The following is a 25,735-nucleotide window of genomic DNA, read 5'->3' on the forward strand; positions in this document are numbered from 1 at the left end:
ATTGTGGGTTTTTAATTACTGCCCATAAAAGTTGTCAGATGAGTGGTGCCTCAGCACAGTCTTAAGGAGTTGTTTGACCTAAAAGGCAGTGTGTGTGGGCAGCATTCAGGCTTCCCTGAGGGTGTTCTGAGGAACTAAGTCTGAAATGAAAAGGCAGTTCCAGCTCTGGAAGTCTGTTAAGTCTGTTCTGCATGAGCCATAGGTCTGCTTGTTCAGTTAATCCCATGCTTCTGGTTGTGAAGGTTTTTCTGTACCTCCTCTAAACTCAGCCAAAATCACCAAACTGACCAGAACAAAAACACTTCATTAGCTGTCTTAACTAAGACCCTAATGGAAACAGTCTGTGGAGTAGTAGAAAATAAGCATTTTATGTGTGATGCCATCAGTTGCCCACATGCCACTTTGATTTGAGCAGAGGGCTCTCCTAAAATATGTGGTTCTTGTGAACAGTTGAAACCTGCCCATGCAACAGCAGCGCTCAGATCCTTGGCCTTGCAGGTGTTCTTGGGCCCACACTGTTCTCAGATGACACAAAGCTGGCAGGATCTGCTGGACTCTGTTTTGTAGTCATTCCTCTTGGGATCAGAAGGTATTGTTCCAGATTGCTGGAGAACACTGATACATTTTGGGCCCTTAGAGATTATTATCTGCTTGCATAGCTTAAGGTGACCCTGGAACTGTTCTCTCTCCTTTGTCTCTTGGAGAGCACCAGAAACCTGAGGTAGCAGCCCAAAGCTTTTTCCATTCTCTGTATCCTTCACTTGCATGGTATTTGCTTATGCAGCAGACACTCTTGGGTATCAACAAAGGAGAGTTTTACTTCTGATTCCAAACTTACATGCAAATGCTCAGTGTTTAATTGACCTTATAGATACCAGGAAAGATTTCTTTACCATACTCAGCAGATCACAAAAGACAGTACATAGGAACTCAGCAAACTTTGTTTGCTCTGGTGCTCCTGATATAGGAGAGGCAGAGAGTTACCTGGCTGAAAATGATCAACACTAGGACTAAATGAAAGGTAAGGCTTTTTTTTTTTTGGCTGGGAAAGACAAGACCCTCACCACTCAGAGCAGCTCACATTGTTACACTGGTGTTTGATTTGGCATCTTCTCCTCCACAGATCTGCAGTATGCATGAATAAATGAGAAAGTGGGAGAAGTTCACTCCCTGTGGTTTGTTGTACTTTGTCTTCTTCCTCTGTATAATAGGGGAAAGGAAATGAAGCAGCATTAAAATGCTGAGGGGGAAAAGTGCTGCTACTTGAAGGGTTCAAAGGTACTGTATGATGAAACAGGTCACACGTAGGGTAGAATGAAAAGAATCACAGGCATGTCCCTCATTTGAAACTGGTTTAGAAACAAAAGCAGCAGGTGTCATTTGAATGTGGAAATCAGTGACAGAAACAGGCAGTTCGTAGCTGTGGTGTTTTATTTAGCATATGTTAATGAATCATGTAGTTGTCACTATTCATGTGCAAAATAAAAAGACTGAAAACATGCTTCACATAGTCGTGGTTACAAATAATGAAAATATTCCACTGAAATATTTTTCTGTAGCCCATGATGCATTTGAACAAACATGTCTGTGATGCCTGTTAATAGTTTATTAATTCTTTCATAAATTGAACATTGCTATAGTGTGTCAGCCCTTTCTCTTCTACTCTTGCTTTCTTTTTATTTCGTTCTTAAGGTGATTAGAAATTATCTTTAATTTTTCATTATTTCCTACTCCAATTCTCAGCATTCAAAGGAAAAAAAAACAGAAATGAAGCTCAACAGTTGGTTCACTTGCAAAACATCAAATACTAATAAGTGACATTTCAAGGTACTTTTGTTCATATTAATAACTTGAGAACATCTGTTTGCACCTGACCTTTCTTTTGTATCTAGGCTGTCCATTGCTCTGAAACCTAATGGTTCTGTTACCTTGTGTCTTACTTAATGCACCTGCTCCTGCTCTTTCCAGGGTTCCAGCATTTCTTTGCTTCTGTAATTTCTTGGACTTCCTTCAATCACTTGGAAAATCTTTCCCTATATTTTTTTCTGGATTTCACAGACATTTCCCTGGATTTATCCTTTTCCCCTTCATTCTCAACTCCTTTTTTTTTTTTTTTCTGACCACAAAATAAGATCTGCTTGCCAGACAGTTTCCACCTCATTTTAGTGCTTCAGGAGTTTATGGGGACTTTTATACCCTTCTGCATATTTCTGTTTTTATACTAGTGTGATGCAAGGACTCAAGAAATTTTTCTTTAAATCCTTCATGTTTATTCCTTCTCCCAAACTCAGACACACTCCACACTCTTCCGGTCTTAAAATGTAACATTTTTGGGTTTGTTTCTCTACTTGTCTTTACCCATTGCATTTTGCCAATTTTGTCATTGATTTTGTGTAAGATAGTCCCTTCCTCTCCCTCCCGTTTCCAAGTGTTTATTGTGTCTCATATGCAGTACTGCAGTTTACCTTCATTCTTTGAATTAATCTTTGGAATAATTTGTATTACATTGGTAGTGATGCTAAAGACTTGACACAGGGAGTCAGACATTTTTTAACCCTGCCTTTAAAACCAGTCTTTTCATAATCTGTGCATTCACCAAACCAGAGAATAAAATGGCTCTTCTGAGCTCTGATTTGGGTTTGGGGTATTTTTTTCCCTTCTTTGGTCATTCTTTATTTTTTCTATAGAATAGCTACCAGTGTAAGAGATGTTTTCTGACGAGATGCTGCTGGAGGTTTTAGTGACCAGAAATAGTTACCTAATGTGTCTCTGGGCAGTGTGGTAGATGGGCAGCCCAGCTGTGAGATGCTTGGTGAATGTGTGAATTGTGAGATGCGTGATTTTACCGGTCAGACAAACTCACCCTGTTATCCTGCTCAGAATTAGCATCCAGTACTCAGTGTTGCTGAAATTAGTGCAGTTATTATAGCAGTCAGTTCAGCATGTAATTTCGTAAATGAAGGCCTGACTTAGTAAATACACCAAGAAGGACAGATAAGCAGGCAGCTTCTTTTCATGGCTGCTTGTATGATACAATATTGAGGCAGTAAGTTGCACAGATGAATAACTGTGCTGTGCTCCCTGTTTTCTTCTAGAAGTGCTTTCCTGAGCAAAGCTTTACCTTACTGCACTCCTAGCTGTGTTCATTTCTCTTTCTGTTGCCAGTATTGTTTTACAGATTTGTATGAATAATTAGCTTTGTAATCCTGACCAATAGTCACTTCACAGTAAGAAAACACAGAATAAAGGAAACCTATCTGCATTGAAGGTTTGTGTGATACAGTCTTCTCATAAGGTAGTTCCAAACTTCAGAGTCTACCAACACTTGGCATTTAAGCAATTTTACCACTCTCTTTCCTGGTTGCATGTAAATTTAAAATGTTATTTGCTTTTGATCTGCAATCTTCCAGGACTGTCTTCTGAGAATAGGTGAATATTTTAGGAATTTTTAAGCTGGACATGGAGGCCATGGGTTTTTTTAATAAAGAATATATCCAAACAGTCTTCCTATTTGTTTGCTTTTAAACAGTGCTGTAAATTCAGCCCTTGGAGAATTTAATTTGGAACAGCCTGGGTTGAAACAAACAGTAACAAAATGTCAATAACTTAATGAAGCTGTGGGGTTGCTTTTTCTTTTCTCAGTGTCAATGACACAGTACAAATCCTGTCTACACTGACATTGCACATCTGCGAGCAAAAATGTGCATGCATGGTTTATTTCAGGTTAATGCATATCAACAGGCTGAAAATATTGGTTTGTATCAATAGAGCACTTTTGTCCTTAAGATTTGCATTAGTGCAGCTATACCCATGTTGAAGCGAAATACGTTTGTATGAACAAAGGAGGCCTCAGCTGCAAGTGTAGAAGATACGTGCTATGGATGACCACTTCATACACTCTGCTCAGTTAACTGCATGAGATAATTGTATTTATGATTCATAATTCTGGGTCAAGCACCCATATCTTTTTTTCAGCAAGTTACTTATAATATTGGGGGATTTGATTTGAAGTTTTGTGTACTTTAGTTGTTTGGAATCATTTTGTTCAAGGTGTAGAGCTCCTCCACAACTGAGCAGGGAACTCAGAAGTCCAGTGTGACTTCATGTGTTTTTATTATTGCCACCTATGGCTTTTTAAAAATACCATGTTGTGTATGTTATGTAGAACACACAGACCGTTTTTGCTTTTTTTGTAATTTGTAACTACCAAAAAATTCTTTTGACAACTAAGTGTGCAGGCAGTCTGTCCTTCAGACAGTTTGTATACAACAGAGGGGGGAGAGGCAGGGATACTTTTCCAGAAATAGGAGCAGGCTGTAGAGGATTGTAAGAGGCATAAAATATTGCCTTGGTGACTGGAGAGCGTTCCAACTTGAATTCTTTCCTCTCTCCAGTAGGTTGAAGCATCTGTTGTACAGAGAACACTGCTGCTGCTGCTTCAAGCAGAGATTGATAAACACTGTCCACATGCACCTACACCTAAGAAATTCTAAGCTTTGATGCAGCTTTAATCCTGGGGCTTTTTGACTAAGGGACTTCAGCTTGCTTTGTATAAATGTATTTACTATAAAATCCCACCTTTCTTTAGACAGTATGAATCACGGTTGCATTTCATGCTACATACAAGGGGAGATGTCAGATGGGCTGAACTTTACTTGACTTCTGATAAAATTTCACAAAAATTTTTGGTGGAGAAGCTCTTCCAACAAAATTACATAGAAACCTGTGTATTTAAGGACAACTGTGTTCAGGGGAATTTCCTCTTTAGATGGTTTCCTTCGCCTTCTCCATCTCACACTGTTCAAGATCTGTGGGAAAAATGAGCTCTGTCACTTTATGTTGTGTCATAACTGTTGTGTTAAGCAGACCATTTATTCCTTGTCTGTTAACAATTATTCCAAGGTAAACACTATAATCTTTAGCACAGCTATAGTTTGACTCTTGCAGACCTTTCCTATTTTTTTAACCTTTAAACTGGAAATCTTTTAACATCAGTTCTACAAGTATCTGATGTGTTATGAGGTGTGCAAACCATGCAGTGTTTGCAGGGTACGTTTACAGAGAGCTTTTGCAGACTGTTGGTTGAGTACTTTGCTGTTTTGTTTTTTGGTTTTTTTTTTGTCTGTACATTACTCACCAAATGGTAGTTTTAGTTGACTGTAGTTTCAAAGCATGATTAATGTTTGAATATCTTTAACCTTTAAATATGACCAAGTCATCATGTGATTTATTTATGTCAAGAGTTTTTTTCAGCACTGGAATTTTCCATTAACAGGAGGATTATCATTTGATTTGTTTAGCCATCATCATCTTAGGCTAGAGCTTTAGCTTTACGCCAAAGAGAATAATTTCTATACCTATAGTACAGCTGAAACTTTGAGTACTTATTCTACAGTATTCTGCATATTTCCACATGGCACATATTTTAAAAAACTGATAGCAGCGGGATTTAAAAATAACCTCCACTCATCTGCTAACCATGTGATAACTTCGCAGCCACCGCAGTACAAAAGTGTAACTTCTGTGCTAAAGCCAGAAGCAATTAGACAATGAGAAAATCTCCAGACTCTTTGAACCATGAAAGTGGAAAAGTCAGAATGTTGTATGTTTTACTGCAGGTTCGGGAGCTGCAGACTCGTTTGCAGAGCGTGCAGGCCACGGGCCCGTCCAGCCCCAGCCGCCTTACTCCTGCCAACCGCCCCGTCAACCCCAGCACAGGGGAGCTGAGCACCAGCAGCAGCAGCAACGACATTCCCATCGCCAAGGTGGGGTTTGTGTGTTTGTAACCCTTCTCCCGACCTGGGAAAAGCAGGCTTCGTTTTGTGCTGTGCAAGCATGGGATTAACTGGGAGATCTTTAGGGGTGTCCTGAGCAGGTCCATGAACTTGAGCTGTGGAAAGGAATTAAACATTATTGATTGTAGTTCTCTCAGTTACAATGCAGGGCTCAGTTCTCTAGTAGTTTGCCTCAGCTTTGCAAGTATAACTAGAGAACAGATGGGGTTTGTGTGATCTTTATGGGGTGTGGGCTGCTGTGTAACCTGTGCAGCATTCTGACTTGCAGATTGCTGAAAGAGTGAAGTTGTCAAAGACAAGATCAGAGTCTTCATCATCTGATAGACCTGTCTTAGGATCAGAAATCAGCAGCATAGGGGTAAGGACTGAGAACTGTGTGCTTGCATGATCCATGTTCCAATAAAAGCATTGTTTTCTTAATAAAATTAATAATGTGGACTATCTGAAAATACTTTAAAAGCTAGTTTGAGCAAAATACATCAACAAAGAATATTTCACCCAGTATTAAGATCTCATTTTCTCAAAACCAGTGGCTAAAAGTCATTCTCATGAGTGACTTTTAAGAGAGAAATTTTGGAGTCAGTTCCACCAAAGTATTCTTCAGGAAGACTCTTCAGTTTCATTTCACAACCTTCACCAAAAGTGAACTGGATTCTGCTTTTGAAATGCCAGTGTAAATCAATAACACTGTTGTTACTGTGTGTTAATATTTCTTTTACTGAAGATCTTGGCTCTAACCCTTTGTTAAGCTCTCAAGAACATAAATAACTTGCATAGTAGGCTTTTTAAATGTATAATGAAATGGTGGACTTCACCCTTGGTTAGTAGAAATTTAGAACAAAATGGCTTCTAAAAGTGGAATCTTGTAAATGTTCTATTCAATGTAAAATTCATAACAAAAACTGAATAATGAATGCATTGAAGTGAGTGCATGCAAGCTAATGCAGTGCTTAATGCTGAAGGTATCTGGGAGAAATCCAGTGGGTATCTCTTCACAATGATCTATTAACTGCCCTGTACAGGTCTCTAGTACCGTGGCTGAACATTTGGCACATTCCCTCCAAGACTGCTCAAACATCCAGGAAATCTTCCAGACTCTCTATTCACATGGATCTGCCATCTCTGAAAGCAAAATCCGAGAGTTTGAAGTGGAAACAGAGAGATTAAATAGGTGGGCTAGAAATTTAGATGTGCTCACACATGTTGTCTTCTGTTAGCTTCATTAGAGTTGACTCTTTCTTTTACCCTTTTGATAATTTCTTAGTTCACTTCCAGCTCAGCTGTGGCAGCTGCAGATAAACATGGAATGTGCTTGCTGAAGAGGAGATTGAATCGTGTGCTAAGGATTCTTCCCATGACTATGGGTTTGTTTGTACATTATTAGATCAGCTCAGCACCTTCCCCTGTCTGCACTCTGGAGTGTCCCTCTGTGTGGCTGACCAAGTAGTCATGGCATCTTTTTTTCATAAGACACATTATCCTTGAAATAAGGACTCCCTTAACTTAGTCTGCATCATTCTGAAATTAGCTTGCTTTCTTTTGTCCTGAAGAAACAGAATAATAGCAGTTAATTGTCTCAGTAAGTGTACTGATGCGTGGTGGTGTGGCATATATACCAGCATATAGGTTTCTGTCTGCAGAAGAGAGATTGCAGCTTTCTGGTTGCAGTTAAAATACTGCTGGTGTTATCCTTTAGCAAGCTCTATCAAAACCAGTGTTTCACATCTTTTTTTGGCACATAAAATCAAAACTATGGATCAGGAGTTTGAGAATCATGTCTCAGCATGTCTCTATACAAATTCTGTCTTCCCTACAGCTAGCTGAAATTTAGTCTGATCAGTACAATATCTCTTCTTATTTATAGCTCATGTTTTTTGAGTGCTGCAAAACGTGATTCTTATTTTCTTTTTTTTTTTTCTTTTTTTCTGTACCCTGCACAATTATGCTTTGACAACATGTATCGTTATAGAACATGTCAAGATCTGGGAAGTGGCAATTCTAGCATCTGGAAAAGTCAGGACTTTGTTCTGACAAACATATATACTAGCCCTTCTCAATCTTCTTTGTCAAGAAGTCAGTGATTTTAGAGTTCTGGATGGCATGGATTTCTTTATTATCTACCTGTGCAAGGTTTCAAATTGTTTGTCTCTCTGGTTTTGTCATATATCGAACTTTTACAGTTAAGCATAATATATTGATGTGTGGTTCAGTTGTCAGCAGAGAGAATAAACAGTAATACTGATACTCTAAATCTTCATTTTCATCTTCAGGGTTAACCTCATTGAGGAGTGTATTACAGTTAAGCTTCTGTTTGACTTTTGCCAGAACATTTGGAGGTTACTTTGCCCCAGTGAAACCTCATTCATAGTTTGGAAGTTGCCTCTCTAATCACAACCCAAACATGACTTCAGGTGGAATGGTTACTCTGGATTTTCAGAAGAAAGGAGGCATTTATGAAACTGCATGTTCCCTGCACACACCCCCAGTCACGCTAATGAATATGCCATTTAAAACAAGTTGAAAATGGGGCAGCAGAAAGTGAGGAGTGAAGGCAGAAAAATTGACCAGAAGGTTAATATGAAACTGTCCTATGCTGTCTTGTGGCTGCAAAACAAGAGTACAGCTTTCTGCTTGCTGCTGCTGCATGGGGTTATGACTGCATTTTACGAGAAGGAGAAAAGAGGATGATCTGAGAGAAATTTCTATCCTCTTGGCTTTTGATAAGATACACAGAACTGATGGATTTTGCCATCTTCATTAAAAACCACTTGTGTAGACTAAGAAATTTTTGTTGTTTCAAAGTATGATTGTCCTAGAATTTTCAGAACAGTGACTGCAAGTTAAGCTTGAAGGTTGAAAATTACTTGTTTTTTTGCAGCCGTATTGAACACCTGAAATCCCAGAACGACTTGCTGACAATAACACTGGAGGAGTGCAAGAGCAATGCAGAGAGGATGAGCATGCTTGTGGGCAAGTACGAGTCCAATGCCACAGCCCTCAGGCTGGCACTGCAGTACAGGTATGTACCTACACAAGGGGCTCAGCCAGGAAGAGGGAGCTGGGGGAGGCTTGATGGAAGTGTTTAAGAGTGAAGTTGATGGTGTGCCATAGTAATACTGTTTATTTTTTGTTTCCTCCCTGGAAAAGCACCCCTTTGGTTAAACTACCTGACAAACTAACCAATTGAAGTTATTCCTACAGTGTATTTCAACTGTAGTTGACCAACATCTAACAGGAATGTAGAGGTTTATCTCTTCATTCTTAAATACTGAAATAATTTTTGAATTAGGGGTTGTGTGTAGGCTGAGACTGTGTTGCTGAATCCAGCCTTAAGATACAGATTCTCTGTACCTGTCCCAAGACCACTGGAGCAGAGAGTGTTATACTCCACATAACTCAGAATGACTTTGTATTGCATTAGTTGGAATTGTGGATTAATGGCTTGCATTTGGTAGTAAGTATCTAAATTTGCATCACACTGGTAACAAAAATACAGTGTGACTTAACACCTTCAACTGCAACTATTTTGGGACTGGCAGGTTTGGTCTTGGAACAAATTGTGTGCCTTCTTTTGCTATCAGCCTTGAGCAAATTTCAATGAAGTGTAAATTTCTAATAGTATATTAGTATGTATTTTTAAAAACATTAAAATGCAACAGGGATTGTATGACTCATAAATATAATTGGAAACTGTTCTGTTGTAAGGGGGAACATCTTACGGCCGGGACAAAACCAGGAAGTATTTTTCTTGCATGTTTTCCACTTACAACACTTTGTGTAGTATAGAATACTGTATGTTGTATAGTAAGAAGGTCTAGGAAAAGTTTCTTAAAGGGATCTTGACCACCTGTTTAACACATGCTTCTGGAGATTCCTTTATTTAAGGTCACTGTCTTATCTTTTGGCTTGTTAAATTACTTGAGGCCAGCCGGGAACTGTTATGAGAATGGGGAGACTGCTGAATGCTTGTGATAGAAGCCATGTGTGTAATGTTCTTTAATATTTCTGCTGCTACACAAGTAGTAGAGAATCATGCAGTTAATCAGATAGCTCTTTTTTGTAGTTGCTATTGCAGGTATTGTTCTTCTTTAAATTGCAGTTAACATTTTGTTTGGTTTTTGTTTTCCCTTTCAGTGAACAGTGCATAGAAGCATATGAGCTGCTGTTGGCATTGGCAGAAAGTGAGCAGAGTCTCATTCTTGGACAATTCAGAGCTGCAGGTGTTGGTTCTGTTGGTAAGATGTCAAGGAATCACTTAATTTACGTGGGTTTTTTTGGCATGTCAGTTAGCATTATAATTGGTTGTAATGGTGAATCATGTCATCACCCATTACTTCAGAATGCTCCCCAGTCATTTCTTGTTTTTAACTATTTAAATTATTTTATACCCCCCAAAAATAGGGGTAAAGTGCAAGAGGGCAATTTAATTTCACCTGTGTTGGTTTCACGAGAAGATGCCTCTTCTGGCAGGGGTGAGATTGTTGCAGGCATGCAATTGTACAAAATGGAATAATTAAACGATACTTGTGAGCACAGGTGGCTTAGGGCCATACAGCAGCTGTGGTAGTTGCAAATCCAGAGATTCATTAAGATTGACTCCCCAGAGACAGTCTAATCTGTGAAAAACTGGGATTAAAATAATACAAAGGTAGCATTGAGTAGTTACAAATAAAAAAAAATTTAAAGGCTGTAATTTTTCACCCTGTTTTACCTTCGCTCTGGAATTTTAAAACATTCTATCTTCTATTTAGACTGTATGTTCTGGATTTTTTTTATTTTGTGGTTAGTTAATCCTGTGGGTAGGTGTTGTTTTTTAATATACTGCCTGCTAAATAATGGAACAAGCCACTATTGTAGGTACAGTACAGTTCAGAAATTTGGAGCTTGGCATTGCTGCTAGCTCCATTCTTCTGATAGAGAGAGGTGATTGCACAATAAAATTCCAGTTTTAGTCGTTCCATTCCTATAATTGACAGGAGAAGGCAGTCACAGTAATCTTCAAGTAGAAATAAGCATTCAGAGAGAATAACTCTTCATACTGTGCTGATGCATAGCAGGTGCCTGCTGTGTTAGGAGCACTGGCTTCTCAGTAGAGAGGATATCTGAGATTTTCTTCCACCTTTCTTCAAACTCTGTTCATTCCTTTCCACAATGTGCTAGGGAACTTTTCCCAGCTGGCAGAGATCAGTGAGTAGCAAAAGTGAATTTAGTCTTGGGTTTTCTATTCATGTAGGTGGTAGAAAGAAATCTTACAAGGGAGAAATACTTTGGGTTTGAGTAGGATTTCATCTGACGTGCATTTTGTGGAAGAGACTGTAGTTAAATTTTTATGTAGGTATGTGTCTACAGCTGTTAATTATGGTATTATCAGTTACAGCCGTGAGATAGAAATAGTGCAAATTTCCCCTCACACAGCACAGCATGGAGAAAGTTGTGTATGGTTTATGTACCTTTACTTCATTATGAAATTTGATTAACACACCTAGATAAAATAACAGATTTCTGGTTTGAAGATCAGTCAAGCTTTATATCAACATCTGAGAGTGGAAAATTCATGGGATTTACATCACTTAAAGCTGAGCCTATCCAACTTTTCTTACCAGAACATTCAGCCTTCCTTTCTTCCTCAATAATGTTACTTCTAGTGCATGCACTTCACTCAGCAAGTGTGCAGTGCAGGTAATTGACTTGAACAAGGATTAAATGAAAATCCAACACAGAGCAAGCTGTTGAGCTTTGCTAAAGTATAAATATATTATAGCTTAATCTACAAATACATTTGTAGATTTTCTTATAGCCAATAACATGTCTTAATTTAATGATTTGACTGCAGTGCAGCTGGAAGACTGTAGGAGTAGTGACAGTGGTGGTTTCAGTCCTGCTTCTCCTGAAGCTCACCAGCTACACAGGTGCTGTATAACCACTAAAAATTACAGTAATTTAACCAGGGCTGGTTTTCTTTTGGCTTAATATGCATGACTGTAAAATGTGAGAGGCTGCTTCTGAGCAGCAGGGCAGTTCTTCAGTCTGGCCAGCTAGCCTGTAAGAAGGTGTTCTGGCAAACTGTCAGGCTTGAGATCAAGGTGCCTGTGAGGAGAAGTTCTGGAGATCACTACACTGTGAAACCGCACTGTACTGACTGGAGTAAGAGTTGTAATTGAGGCTGAGACTTTTCCAGTGTGTTCATAATTTGAGCATCCAAACCTAATGTTAATGCAGAATGCACACCCTTTATAAACAGACAGGCTAAAATTCTGCCTCACTTAAGACATGTTTCCTGGAGCCACAAGTAGCTGGAACTTGTCACTGGAAGCAGGGTGCATTCAGGCCAGTATCCCAGTTACCACTGACGCTGACAAGGAAGTGAAGTAGCTTTTAGTTGACAGATTGGTAATTTATTGTCATTGTCTTGGTATAAACTGAGAGTGAGTAGAAGGATCTATTGCCTTAATTCCTGTCTGAAACGTTGTTTGCTTGAAAAATAGGGGACCAGACAGGTGATGAAAATGTCACACAGATGCTTAAGAGGGCTCATGACTGCAGGAAGACAGCTGAGAATGCAGCAAAAGCCTTGCTGATGAAGCTGGATGGGAGCTGTGGAGGAGCCTATGCAGTCACAGGCTGTAGTGTGCAGCCCTGGGAAAGCCTGTCCTCCAACAGCCACACCAGGTAACTGCAACTCTTCTGCTCTCCTAATCTTTGATTCCAGACAAAATGTTATGTTCTATTGTATTTGCTGAGCTACCTCCCTTCACCTCAGTCCTTTGGCTTCTGTGCTTTTGATTTGTAAGTCACCATGCCTCAGTGGTCTAATTGTCTTTGGACTTTGAGCAACTCCGGCCAAGAAGAGTTCTTTATAAATTTGTTGCAAATGGGTGACTCAGAACTTTGATCTTCCTCATAAAGGGCAAAACCATTACATTTGTTTTACTACAGTGACTTTCTTACTGTTTTATTGGAACTCAGATCTGTTCTTGTTACTCACATCTATTGTATGCAGACAGCATGGACGTGCAGAGAACCAGAGATCTGAAACAGGCTTTCACTGGCGTTTTGGAGTGCTCAAGAATTGTTTTCTAAATGTTGCAAATCTAGCCATTTTAAACCATTTCCACTGTTTTAAACTATTTCCTCTCCCTTCTCCTTCCTTACCCTTTGCACCCCTCCATATTGATCCTTCCCATGGAATAGATGGATTCTTCCAGGAAAGACTGGATACTGCAGTTTTTCTGAAGACCTATAAAATAATAAAACATAGATGAGCAATTATTGCAGAAGTGTTCCAGTTCGAGTATATCTGCCAGCAGCTTCATTTTGAGTTTTTGCCTGCCTGTGGTGTAATTGTACTCTGCAGTAAATATGTGTGCTTGTATATGGATACAAATTTGGAAAGTGTCCTGGGTAAATATAGATGAACATTTTTCTCTTTAAATGTTATTTTTGTTTCTCGGATTTGCTGTAAAACTTCATTTTAATTCAGTTTTCTAGCCAGTTCTTTTTTCAAATGCTGTCTTTTTTTTTTTTTTTGACACTTCAGTAGTTTATTTTAGTACTGTATCATTTCCTCTTCTTGCTGATGCCTCCTCCAAAGGATCTTATTTCCTGCCATATGACTGGCATGGAATAGCTAAAAAGGGAGCAAAAAGGTAATCTGAGGGAACAGGGTCCTAATGTGTGGCGAATTTTAATGTTATTTTATTCAGAGAAGTTTTCTGGTGCACTCCCAGTGTGAGAAAGCTGTGTCTTTACATGGAAATGATTGTTGCAGCAGCATCTATGCTAGTAGCACACTGATCACACTTTCTACCAAAAGCATTTAAACGAGGCTTGGAAAGAAATTACATTAAGCTGTTTCAAGCACTTGGCTTGCTGTGTCTTAGGCCATATCTACACCTGTATGCAAACATGTTGTCTGTGTTTACATGTAGTAACACCTCTACCTAAGCCAACGAGCTTGGCTTAGGTAGAGGTGTTACTACATGTAAACATTCTATTGTTTGAAAGGGTAATTTTCAGGTTTTCAGAACTACCTCAGTGTTTTTGTTCCTTGTGAGATATGTGGCATGTAGTCAAGGCATAGTAATTTTTTTTTTCTTGGAAACAGTTCAGGCAGTTTCCAGTATTGACAGGGAATTACTCTTGTTTCAGTGTTTTGGGGATTGTTCTTGTTTCAGTGTTTTGCTTTCCTAGACTTGCACTGAAAGTGTTTGGTAGGAACGTAATCTCCCTAGCTCTTGCTTGCTTTAGCAGAATTTTTGGGAGGATGTCTGTGTTTGTGTCTGTGTTCATTGGTGTCAGCTGGACCTGTTTGGATGTGTCCATGTAAGGTGTTGGCTCAGTAGATAAAGTTTCATCAGAGTATATTTAAAGTGGCATAGGATTTAAAGTTCTATCAGGATAAGCTATGTCATGAATGTAAAAATGCAAATTTAGTGGTTTTATATGAAATGAGTGTTTTAGCTTGAGCCATTGTTACCATTATAGTATTTTTTTCTGGTGCAGAGCAACATATTGTGCTGAATGAGGTAACTTCTACAATTTCTTTTTATATATATGGAACATAGGAGATAAAAGCTGTTGTCACTCACTCAGAGGGCACACAGCAAGTCAGGAATTTGTGACACCCTGATCTGATTGTTACTTACAGATTGTTGTCCCTCTCCCCTTCTCCATGCTCAAAGTAGTTTGTCTTTGTCTAAGCATACATGTCAGTGAAAACTTTTTTGAAACTTCATCTTCTCCACAAAATATTAATCTTCTCTTATTTCCTTCTGTTGCATTCAAGTGACATATGGGTGGAGGTGTTTTCAGATTTTTTCTACCCTGTCTCAAAATAGAGGGGTCACCTCTTCAGCTTACAGACACAGACATTGTGCTACCCCATTGATGGAAAATCTGTCTTGGTTCAAAAGGCACACACTTCTATGTTTGTATCACAGAACCATAGAAATCAAATTTGGAAGATACCTTCAAGGTCATCCAGTCCAACCATCAACCCCAGCACCACCATAACCATCTCTAAACCTTATTCCCAAGTGCCACATCCAGATCCCTCTAGAACACTTACAGGGACGGTGACTCCACTGCCTCTCTGGGCAATTTATTCCATGCCTTACCCTTCTGTCAGTGAAAATTTTGTTTTAGTATCTAATCTGAACCTCCTCTGGAACAATTTAAGGTCATCTCCTCTCACTTCTAGTGAGTTCTATGTGAACCACCACCCACCTGGGACCCTGTGAAAATATTTTTACAGTATTCAGTTGAAAAATGCTTTGAATCTACAAACATTTTTCTTGCCTTCGAAATTTCAGTGTTGCAGGCTTTAGCTGCAGATACGTATTGCTGCTTTTTCCCTCTGAAACTAAATTAATAAAGTGGTAGTAGGATGATGAAAACTATCCTTTGTTGAGACTTGTGACAAATGACTAATTCTCCCTGTTGTTTGAAATCCTGTAGAATATGGATTTACAGTGGAATTATTGACCCATCTTGGGCTTTGAAATTTCAGATGAGATTCTGAATCAAATCACTGAACATGTTACTGAGAGTAAGTGCTTGGTGAGCCACTAGTGACAAGTGGTTAAACACTGTAAAAGGGAACAACTGAAATGAAAATAAATGAAAGGCAGTGAGAGAGCATCTAAAATCATTTGACTGGCAGCAGCACCACAGTAATGTTACCAATTCAGTTTTTTGAAAATAGAAATCTGTTTGCAATGTAGTTGGAAGTCATAATTATTTTAAATGGACAGAAGCTAAGTATAGAACATACACTGCCAACAAGGTTTGACTGATTGCACCTTTGGAAGGCAACAAAAAGGAGGAAGCCCAGTTGTAACACTGTCTGAAAATGGTGTATTTTATTCCCTGCTGTGCTGATAAGCCCAACCGTACATCTGGGTTCACGGGAGGAGAGATCGGGTCCCTTATATGCAAAGGCAATTCTTTACAATATTACGTAGTGTCGCACAATATCTGAGCTCTGTCAACAGTAGGAATATATCTGTCGTCAGAACCATCTCAGGTTTCGGATAAGTTGGTGACAGACAAGATTATCTTGGCTGAGGGGTGCAAATAAGTTATTTGGAAACGTCTAAATAGATATCTCAGTGTAATCTACATAACACTTTGTTGTTGGGCTGAAGCAGTCTCAGAAGCAAGCAGGGCAGTTTACCAAAGGCTCTGTTGTTTGTCCTTTGCCTGATTGGGGTATTTTTTAGTTTCTCAGGAAGAGAAACTGGCATTGTGCTGTCCCAGATCTCAAACCACAATGTTCAGCTAGAAAGAAGGTGTTTGGTCTATGTGCACTGTGGATCAACTGCATTCTTTAAAGTATTAGGTTGTGTGCAGGTATTGAAGCAAGTTTGTGTATTCAGTTCCGACTGTGTTAATCTCAGTTCTACCAACTCTATTATCCACACCATTGCTTAATTGCAGTTATATTAATTTATTGACTTGATTTTTAACAGATAAAATGACACTCATGTAGGGTTTTATGGATAAATTTTTGTAGTGTGCAAAAACTACTCACAGAGAAGCACTGCTGAAAGCTTCTTTTAGGTCCACCCACCACATGTTATAGACATACCCTCATGCTAACAAATAAGACTGACATTACACTGTACCAGCCCATATATTTTCCAAAAACTGTGTATGAAAATTAATTTGACATCACTCAGGCATGACGTCATCATAAAAGACTCAAGGAATGAAACAAGTGTGAAGAATATTTCTTGTTCTCATACAGCATCCGTGAGAATGGGCAGATTGATGTTGTATTCCCTCCAACTGTGATGAAACTGTGATCCGTTCTCTGTGCTTACCTAAACACTTGAGAAATAAGAAACTGCACATCTTTTGCAAGAGTTTCCTGTGGTTTTTGGCATTATACTATAAGTGTTTTCCTTTGTCCTGATTGCTGTTCAGAAGGGAGGGCAATATAAGAAATTCAGGATGAAGTGCTCAACAGCTGTCATCCCTTGAAGGGAGCAGTAGTGGACCAACGTTGTGGCTGTGGAGAGCTGTTTGGTGAGCTTTTTGGAGAAGCACACTCTGGCAGAGTTGCTGGGGAAATCAGAAATACTGCAGTGCTGTTACTGTCCCTTCCACCCCAGCTGCTTCCTGTCTTTTGGGTGGGGATGTGCTCCTAAATGCAGGGGGAGGCTGAAGGTTCTTGTCCTCTTATGTGCTGGCTGAGACACAAGTTCCTTGCTGAGCTCCCTCCAACTTCTGGAAAAAGAAAAAAACCAAACCACTCTAGAAGAAGAAGAGCAGCTTGCTAGCAGTTCACCAGAGGAGCCAGCTCAGCTGCAGACAGGCAGGCAGGCAGCCAGGACTGAAGTAAAAGCAGCCTGAGTATCACTGGCAACAGCCCAGACTGCCTTCCTGAGTTTGGACTCCATTCCCCTAACATGTATGTGCATAGCTTGTGGGTCTTCAAGGGCCAAGATCTGTGAATATGCATGGAGTATGAGGTCCAGCTCAACATAACAATAAACCTTCAGCATTTTTTTGCTCAGGTTTCATTTGTTGCAGGAGGGCTGGGTTTTCTGTCCTTTTCAAGCAAAAATTGAGATGAGGCCTTTGAGCCCCAAGACTTTTAAAGCTATTCTTCCTCCAACAACAGCTGTTTTACATTTAATCCTGAAAAGCTCTGCAATTGCAGTCTTTGGGTGCTGAGAAGGAAACTCACAATATGACTTCAGTACAGAATAAAGTACTTTTCACATTGTCTATCCTCTTTTTTTTTTAATAGAAATATGTAATTCATCAAGATGCCTTTAAGCTCAGTAAAGCAGGATTTAGTAAGTGTTTCATAATTTTCTAATCAAGGATTAGTATGAACAAAAATTTGTTTCAGCCTGAAAGGGTTTCTGTGTATATGGGTACTGGGTTCTTAAGCCCCACTGTAGAAGGAAATGGATGAAAACAAAAGCAAAGGCCAATCTACAGTTGTTTTGACTATGGCAGGCACCCTCAGAAAAGGAGGAAAATAACGTGAAATTGACATAGAACTGCAGTAAAGAGCTGTAATACAATATATCGTGAGGGGGAAGGATTTTGAGAAATCTTGGTAGACCTGGCAATTCTCTATCTTCTCCAAGGCTGTGCTTGGAATTTTTGGGAAGATGGGCAATTATTTGAAGCACTTTAAAATCAATGTAGCTTTAGCTGAAGTAGAACTAAAGGAAAGAGAAACAAGCCTATCTTGATAGGCTTCCCCTTTGCACATGCATAATATTTCAGGACATCATCCTGGCTCTCACACCATCTAGCGGGTAGGACTTTTTTTCTTAGTACAAAAATGTTGAACAGCCGTGCAATTTGATACAGAAAATGATTTATTCCCCTGCTGATAACTGAGATCATCTAGCATTCCAGACAGGCACAGTTAATGGATGACTTATCCCTTACCCAGCAGCTGATTACAGGACCTCAGGAGACAACAGGGAGCTTTGAGTGAGGCTATAGAAACAATATGGCATTTTATTTTCCTTTTAGTGTTATTGCAACTATATTCAGCCCTAGAATGCTACAGCTGTGTCAGTCTGGGCCCCCTGCAGCACTGGCATGCATGGAGGTGGGTGAGCAGCACTCAGCCCCCATTGCACTAATGACATTATTACCCCTTTCTGCAATCGTTGTGTAAACACTTATGGGGCAGAGTAATGGGCCCTCGTTTGTTCAGAAGATACACCAAGTCTTTCATCATGATTTTTATTAGACTTCTTGCTACTCCATTGGTTAGTTTTAAATCACTCTAGCCCTGAAGGAATGCTGAGGAGCACACCTTCACGTGAGCTGAAGGTTCTCCTGGCATCTGCCAGTAGATTTTTCATTAGGTTGATTCCTAAAATTATCCGTTAGTATACTTTTAGGAATCAACAGCAAAATCTGATGTGATAACTGGTATGGTCATCAGCAGAGATAGATCAGGTCTGGGTTCATTCTTTTTTTAGCAGATGCTTCTTCTCAAAGAAGATGAAGCCTCAGTGTCTGAGCAGCTTGCTATGCTGTTATTGCTAAGAAGTCTTAAATAGCTTTTTTTTTTTTCCTTTTTGAATTAAAAAAAAATCTACCACTTTTTTTCAGAAGACACATTTTCAGATAAAGTAATTTGGTTAGACATCAGTAAATATCTGGCTTTGTAGAGAAGTTGTCACATGATTAAATTTTCTTGTGCAGCTGAGGGAATTAATTTCTTTTCTGAATTTGTCACACCTCACATTGCTGTGTCCTGTGTCCATGCTAAATCCGTGTTCTTTCTATGAGCTTTTAAGTAAGACTCAGCTGCGTTGATGAAGTATTGGGAATGTGTTTGATGTAAAAATTAAGATTTTGTTTCAAATGTATTTTTTTCTAATACCATTCTTTCTCTTTCCAGTACTACCAGCTCAACCGCAAGCAGTTGTGACACGGAGTTTACAAAGGAAGATGAGCAGCGGCTGAAGGATTATATCCAGCAGCTGAAAAATGACAGGGCCGCAGTGAAACTGACAATGCTGGAGCTGGAAAGCATCCACATTGATCCCCTTAGTTATGATGTTAAGCCACGTGGAGACAACCAGAGGCTGGACCTGGAAAATGCAGTCTTGATGCAGGAACTCATGGCAATGAAGGTATTTTATTCATAACCGAGAGGGGAGCTGCTCTGCTGGCAATGCCTCTGTGTCACAAAACATGCTCAGTCACACTCGTGGGAGGCTTTGATAGTGGTCACTGGGTAGTAAAGGGTAACTTTGTTGAAACACATAATCTGGACAGTAAAAATCCAGTAGTCAGAAAGCGACAGAAGGCAGTGCATTAACAGTGATGAGCTATGTGTGTTCTCAATTAGAGGGACTTCATCTCTAAACTTGCAGTGCTCTTCTTGAACCAGATGCTCTCTTTCTGAGAGATATGGCAACTGAATTGCTCGAGGATGACAAAAAAACATGATTCAGCACTTCCCAAGAGATAGTTCATTACTTACAAGCTTGCAAATGTGCATCATGAATATTTGTGAAGTGAAGCAAAACAAATTCAGCTGCTTTTAATATTGGTGTGGGAGGAGGAATGGTCTGTCAGCTGTCATCCCTAATGCTCTCTGGCAGTTGGTCACAAGTCCTGAGATCTTCTAGGCATTGTGTTACAATCTGTAGCTCAGTCCAGAGACTGAGCAAAGGGTAGGTTGTGTAATGACTTGCATTGACAGAGAGTTTTGGAGAAAACCCTGGCTTATATGTCCAGCTCCTAAGATGTGATCTAGAAAAGCTGATCTTTACTGACCAGGTGTAGGGCTTACACAATTTTAAGTCTGTCTTCTGTATTGATTTTGAGAGGTGAACTAAAACATTGGAACATACTTAAGGCAATTCAAGTGTATGTCTGCATTCAAAATATGTCTGGTTTTGATTCAGTTTAAGTTTAACTTCTGTATTTTAGCAAGTGCTAATTTAGCCAACTAATTACTGACATAGCAGGTGATGGTATTGAGTGGGACAGAAAATCCTAATAGTTTCATGAGCTTCTAAAGCTATAGATTTTTGATCAAATGTGCTGGCTAAGTGGTAGCCTGGTGATGATAACTATGTTCTTAGTGGCGCTGCTTTTCCATGACGACAGACACAGTTTTGCAATAATGCATTAATTATTTACAGTTCAGAAAAGATTGCTTGCTAGAGATTGGGAGATGTAAAATTATGTTACTTTTTTGAATACATTGTGACCAACAGCAGTATATTCCCCACAACTATCAGATGTGTATTTCAGATATCACACTTCCTTTTCCTTTTTTGCATCCAGGTCTTCCCTGAAATTTCTTGTACACCATTCTTACCTCTATTTTTCAATTTAAACTTACTCTATTTTCCTAATTTTATTTTAATTTAAAGGTAAGGCCAAACTGTGGAGCTGTATCCCTTGTGAGCTAGGAGGGGCCTTGCCTTCCCTGACTGTCAGGAGTGCCAGCAGTTGCATATCATAATTTCTGGTACACTTTTGTGTGCTGGTAATTCTTTTGTTCACAAAGTAGGCACCTAACTTGTTTTTGACACACAGCATCCATTTGGCTGGACCTGGCACACTGGGTCTTCATTGCAGCAATTGCCTCTGAAAGAACACTTTCTTCTTGATCGGTTTGTGTGGAATGCATACAGAATAGACACACATTTTGCATAGGTGTATGAACTTTTACCTTCAGCCCTTTGCAGTACAGAGTATAAAATGACAGTACTGTCATTCATTGTAATTTCTTGTACTTTGCTGAAATTCACGACTGCAGGAAAACCTTATGTTTCTGAAAGAGACATCATGAAAACTCAATTGTGAAAACTTGTGATCTGTCAAATGTGTTACCTATCAGCTTCCATGATTGTTGCTCAGGTCTGCATTATTCCTCCTCATCTGTTTGTCAGGCTAGAGCAGAGTTGAACTTAAGGTCACGGCTCATTTTGGCTTTCTGAGTATATTTTTTGTATCAATTATTTGAAACATGTATCTTACACAGACCAGCATGTACATCTGCCTCCTTCTGAGACAAACAGAATTTAGGTTTCCTTACAGAGTTTTATTTAACTTGAAGCAGATGGACTGCAGAAGACTTCATTGTTTAGCATTTTTAATTTCTTCTCTCTCTTCTACATTCTTAGCAAGGGTGATACAGCTGGACAAAGCTACTCAATGATTTCCCAGCGTTGGAAAAAGCTGGACAAAGCTACTCAGTGATTTCCCAGCTGGGTCTTAGAATCTCCTACTGTATTCCCAAAACTTGGTTCTTTGCTGGAATCTCTGCCACATCTTTTGGCACCTTCCATTTCTGATTTCCAGTAAAAACTGATCACCTCATCAGTTTGATATACCTTTACAACAGTAATTCTTCATTATTAATTAGAAGGCTGGTTGAGGGTTTTTTCTCTGCTGCCCTGTTTATTATTATTTTTTTACTGATCCAAAGCGTAAGACGTAGTTGTCTGCCAGTACTCCTATAAAATTCAACTCTTTGCTTCAAGCAATAATTAACCATGTTTCAACTACATTCTCCTCCACGGTTTGTCATCATTGAGTAGTCTTGCTTTGAGGTCAGTTGTTGTCATGCCCCAGTTAGCAAGGAGATTACTTCTGACGGGTGTAAATAGTTCTTGGTTTACAGCTTTTCTGCATTTCAAAGGACTTAATCTAGATAAGAAGTCTCAGCCTTCTACACTGATAATTTTTCCTCTTTTGTGTACAGGTGTTGATAACAGTTGCTCATGACTGTGCTTTGCTCAAGACTACAGTCTTTGGTGGAAAATGTTAAGAATTCTATTGTCCACCTTTGTTACATCCTTTCATGCTCTTACAGTTTTGTACAGTGAAATACAGTTAACTGGAGCATGACATTTATCTGCTGTGATGTTTGTTTTCATTCTGAAGGCTGGTACATCCCACCTTGTTTACTGTGGATCTCCATGACTTTTTGTGACTTTAAAAACTTCTTGCCACACTTGAGTCCTACGTGACCAAATCAAATACAAATTTTGATGATGAGAATTCTAGGTGTTTCTGATTATTTTGAATCATAAGTTTTTAATTTTCATTGACGTTTTTCCCCAAAACCAGGATTATAGTATGACTAGTAAGTACAAAATATTCCTCATATTAAATTAATTAGTCCCAAAATAACTGCTGGATTTGATACCTGAAGCTTGTGAATTTACATGGATTGTCTTAAGTCTTCTGCAATTCCCTAGAGCAGGGACACTTGCTACCTCCTCCTTCAGGGTTTCATTCAATGAATGCCGCTTGTGTTCACACTCTGAAGATGCGAGTGTGTTAAACTGCAAAAATGCTTCACAGCAACTGCAGCTGGAAGAAAAGGGAGGTAGTAAATATATGAAGGTGGCACTGTCATTTCAATTAAATTTAAATGCAGTCTTTAGAAAACATATTTTCATGGGAAAAATTGCTGCATATTGACTCTCTAAGTAAACCTGAACTACTTGAATTTTCCCAAACTGGCTGCTGGCACTCTGCCTCACACATTGCATGGGTCCATACCACAATCCTCAAGTGCAGTTCAAATTTTTAACCATCTTCAACCTTTCCATTCCCTCCTGTTCCTTCTCTGTGAGCCTCTGTAAGACACTGGCTGACACAAGCTTTTTGACTTATCCCCTGCTTTGTTTTTGCTTCTTTATCTCCAAGTCACATTGTTTTGACATGAGAAAAGTAACATATGGGAGGTGCGTGCTGTGTCTTCTGGGACAAGATGCAAACTGCTGAATTCATATGTGCTGATGTAAGCTTACTGTCTTCATAAACAAAGGAGTTAAACATTGATCCTCAAATATGTTTTGAGTTTGGATAAAATAAAAAATAATGAATATTTATGAAAACAAAATAAGTTAAATCTTTGCATGATAAAAACCTGTTCCACAGATTCATTGTTGTGGTGGATAAATTCACCTTTTTATTTTAGGAAATAAATGTTCCTTATTTCTGGGCTGAATTTGCCTAGCTTCATCCTCTAGCCAGGAAAGATCTTGTCATGACCATCCCATACAGACAGCTGAAAATATCTTTATTCATACAAGTGTCAAAATACTCTGTTCAAATTACTTCTCAACCTCCACTAAGAAGGCTAAGTAGATTAATGGCTTTAGAAGGAAAGGCTTAAGAAGTTAAAATGCATACACTTGAGTATATCCAGTTCAACTTCTATAACAAAATTTCCCCATCATTTTTTATCAGTACTACTTATATTTTTTACTGTTGACAGAGGCAATTAATGGTAAATTTGCCTAACAACTAAATTTTTGTAAACCACATTGAATGAAACTGATTGTGCTTCTAACCTTCAGTTCACAAACAAGCAGATGAATAAATCAGTGACTTTAAAGCTCATACAAACCTTTCCAAGCCCCTCAAGGTTTTTAAGATAGGGATTTTATTTTTGCATGATTCTGAATAAGCCAGTGATTGTTGTAACCTGTGTGCACTGCTTACTCTTAATCCAGACAGCAAATTTTTGGTAGGAATTTAGATGCCCTTCAACATAAAAAGTTTGTCTACATATGTGTAAAGGTTTGTTTTTGTATAACCTTTGTTAATAATGGCTAAAATATGAACAGCATTATTCTTGAATAATAAAGCCAGATACTTCTGTTATTTTTGTGATTAGGGACTTTTTCAGTTGTTTTGTGAGGTTTTTTTGTTTGGTTGGGTTTTTTTTAACAAATAATGACTTGTTCCTAAGCTGGCCACACAACAAGAAACTTCTGACTTTCAGAGGTGTTTACACAGTGACCAAGAGAAATGTAATGCAGAACTTAGAATGTATGAACTTAGTATTCACCCATTAAGTGACCTAGAGCAAGGCAAGCTAAACAGTGAAAACATTACTCTGGGTTGGGTTTTGGTTGGTTGGTTTGTTTGTTTGTTTGTTTTGGCAGCCTTTTGTTTGTTTAGCGGTGGTTTTGAGCACATAATGTAAATTATGTATTAGTACTATCTCTTTAAAGATTTTGTGGATATTGGGTTTTTCTGGGTATAGAAAATAACTAGGCATTTTGTACAAGAAACATTTCTGAAGTGTTAATCACAGAGAGCCTTCTGGTTCAGGAATAACCCATCATTTGCTTCGTACTGGAGTTTTGGAGCATGTCTTAAAGAAGGGTCATTGCCCTCAATGCCCTGCTCTTAAACTTCTGCCCAGCCACTGTCAGACTGGTGTCTGTCCCCAGGCAGCAGACATTGTGTTACAATAGGTGACAGCCCTGTCAGAAGCAAGTGGAGCTCTCAGAATTGAGCTTCTTTCTTCTCAAGTACCAGTGTCCATCCTCTGCGGACTGTATTTAGGGAGGAAAATGAATGAGTGCATTTTTCTGTCAAACTCAAGTTGTGTATACTTGGGATTCTGGTCACCTAGGGGAGGGAAATTATAAATGGACATCTGATGGTGTCATACTCAGTTGCTCTTTTTGAGCAATAACTCATTTTACCACAGAGGGTGGTATTACAAGGCAGGAATAAGTCCTGGTCTCTCAAACCCCTTCCACTGTAATGAGATTAATTCTTGAATATTAATTAGAAACTGAAATCTTGCTTTTAGGGAGATGTTTGAAAGTCATACACTTTTGCTTTTAAGACAGTGGTCTCTGAAGGACAAAGTAGAACGAGAGAAATTTCAGCAGCTGTGGCAATTCTCTCAGATCTTTCAGAGTCTAATTCTAATTTTGCTTCTGAGCTTACTCCTGGTAAAGGGGTGGCATGGCTCATCGTGTACAGAGTGAAAATATACAGGTCTTTGACAAATATGCTATGTGATTATAAAAAGTCATCAGATCATTTTCTCAATGAAAAGAGCACTTATGTTATAGGAGTGGATAAAAATCTTGTTTAACCTCATCTTTCGTTAGGTACCTAGTCCCATGAAGCAGCATGCAATAATACAATGTTTCTTCAACAGGAAGAGATGGCAGAGCTCAAGGCACAGCTTTACTTGCTGGAGAAGGAGAAGAAGGCTTTGGAATTGAAGCTGAGCACTCGAGAGGCCCAGGAGCAGGCCTACCTTGTCCATATTGAGCACTTGAAGTCTGAAGTGGAAGAACAAAAAGAGCAGAGAATGAGGTCTCTCAGCTCAACCAGCAGTGGAAGCAGAGACAAACTGGGCAAGGTCGGGAGTCAAGCTACATTTCCAAAGCTGTAAACAAGATTAATTAAACCTTTCCCATCCCTATGGCAGTCTTTAGCATGTTAATCATGTTCTTATTTCGTGTGTATGCAGATCTTTTCTCTTCTCCCCAGTTGTGAGGTGGTTCCTTCCATGCTGTGACTTGAGGACTTTGCAGAATTGGTGTTAGGCATGGGCTGAAATAAGGGTGTTTTGAGGACTACCACAAAGCCAGTCTTGCCAGACATACAAGTTGCTTTGGTTGAGCATGTGTTTTGCCTGTTGCCACTCACTGGAAACACTGGAAGGG

General features: G+C 39.1%; 1 protein-coding gene across 1 annotated transcript in view; it reads left to right on the forward strand.

Moving 5' to 3' along the window:
• MCC (MCC regulator of WNT signaling pathway) overlaps nucleotides 1-25,735 on the forward strand; it is a 180,648-nt gene that overhangs the window by 141,906 nt on the left and 13,007 nt on the right. Inside the window, 8 exon segments of the mRNA XM_030237101.2 lie at nucleotides 5,619-5,765; nucleotides 6,064-6,153; nucleotides 6,818-6,966; nucleotides 8,674-8,814; nucleotides 9,930-10,030; nucleotides 12,281-12,464; nucleotides 19,180-19,414; nucleotides 25,222-25,428. Of these exon segments, the coding sequence (XP_030092961.2) occupies nucleotides 5,619-5,765; nucleotides 6,064-6,153; nucleotides 6,818-6,966; nucleotides 8,674-8,814; nucleotides 9,930-10,030; nucleotides 12,281-12,464; nucleotides 19,180-19,414; nucleotides 25,222-25,428 (1,254 nt within the window).

This window comes from Serinus canaria, chromosome Z (assembly GCF_022539315.1).
Source record: "Serinus canaria isolate serCan28SL12 chromosome Z, serCan2020, whole genome shotgun sequence".
In the NCBI taxonomy this organism is placed as follows: domain Eukaryota; kingdom Metazoa; phylum Chordata; class Aves; order Passeriformes; family Fringillidae; genus Serinus; species Serinus canaria.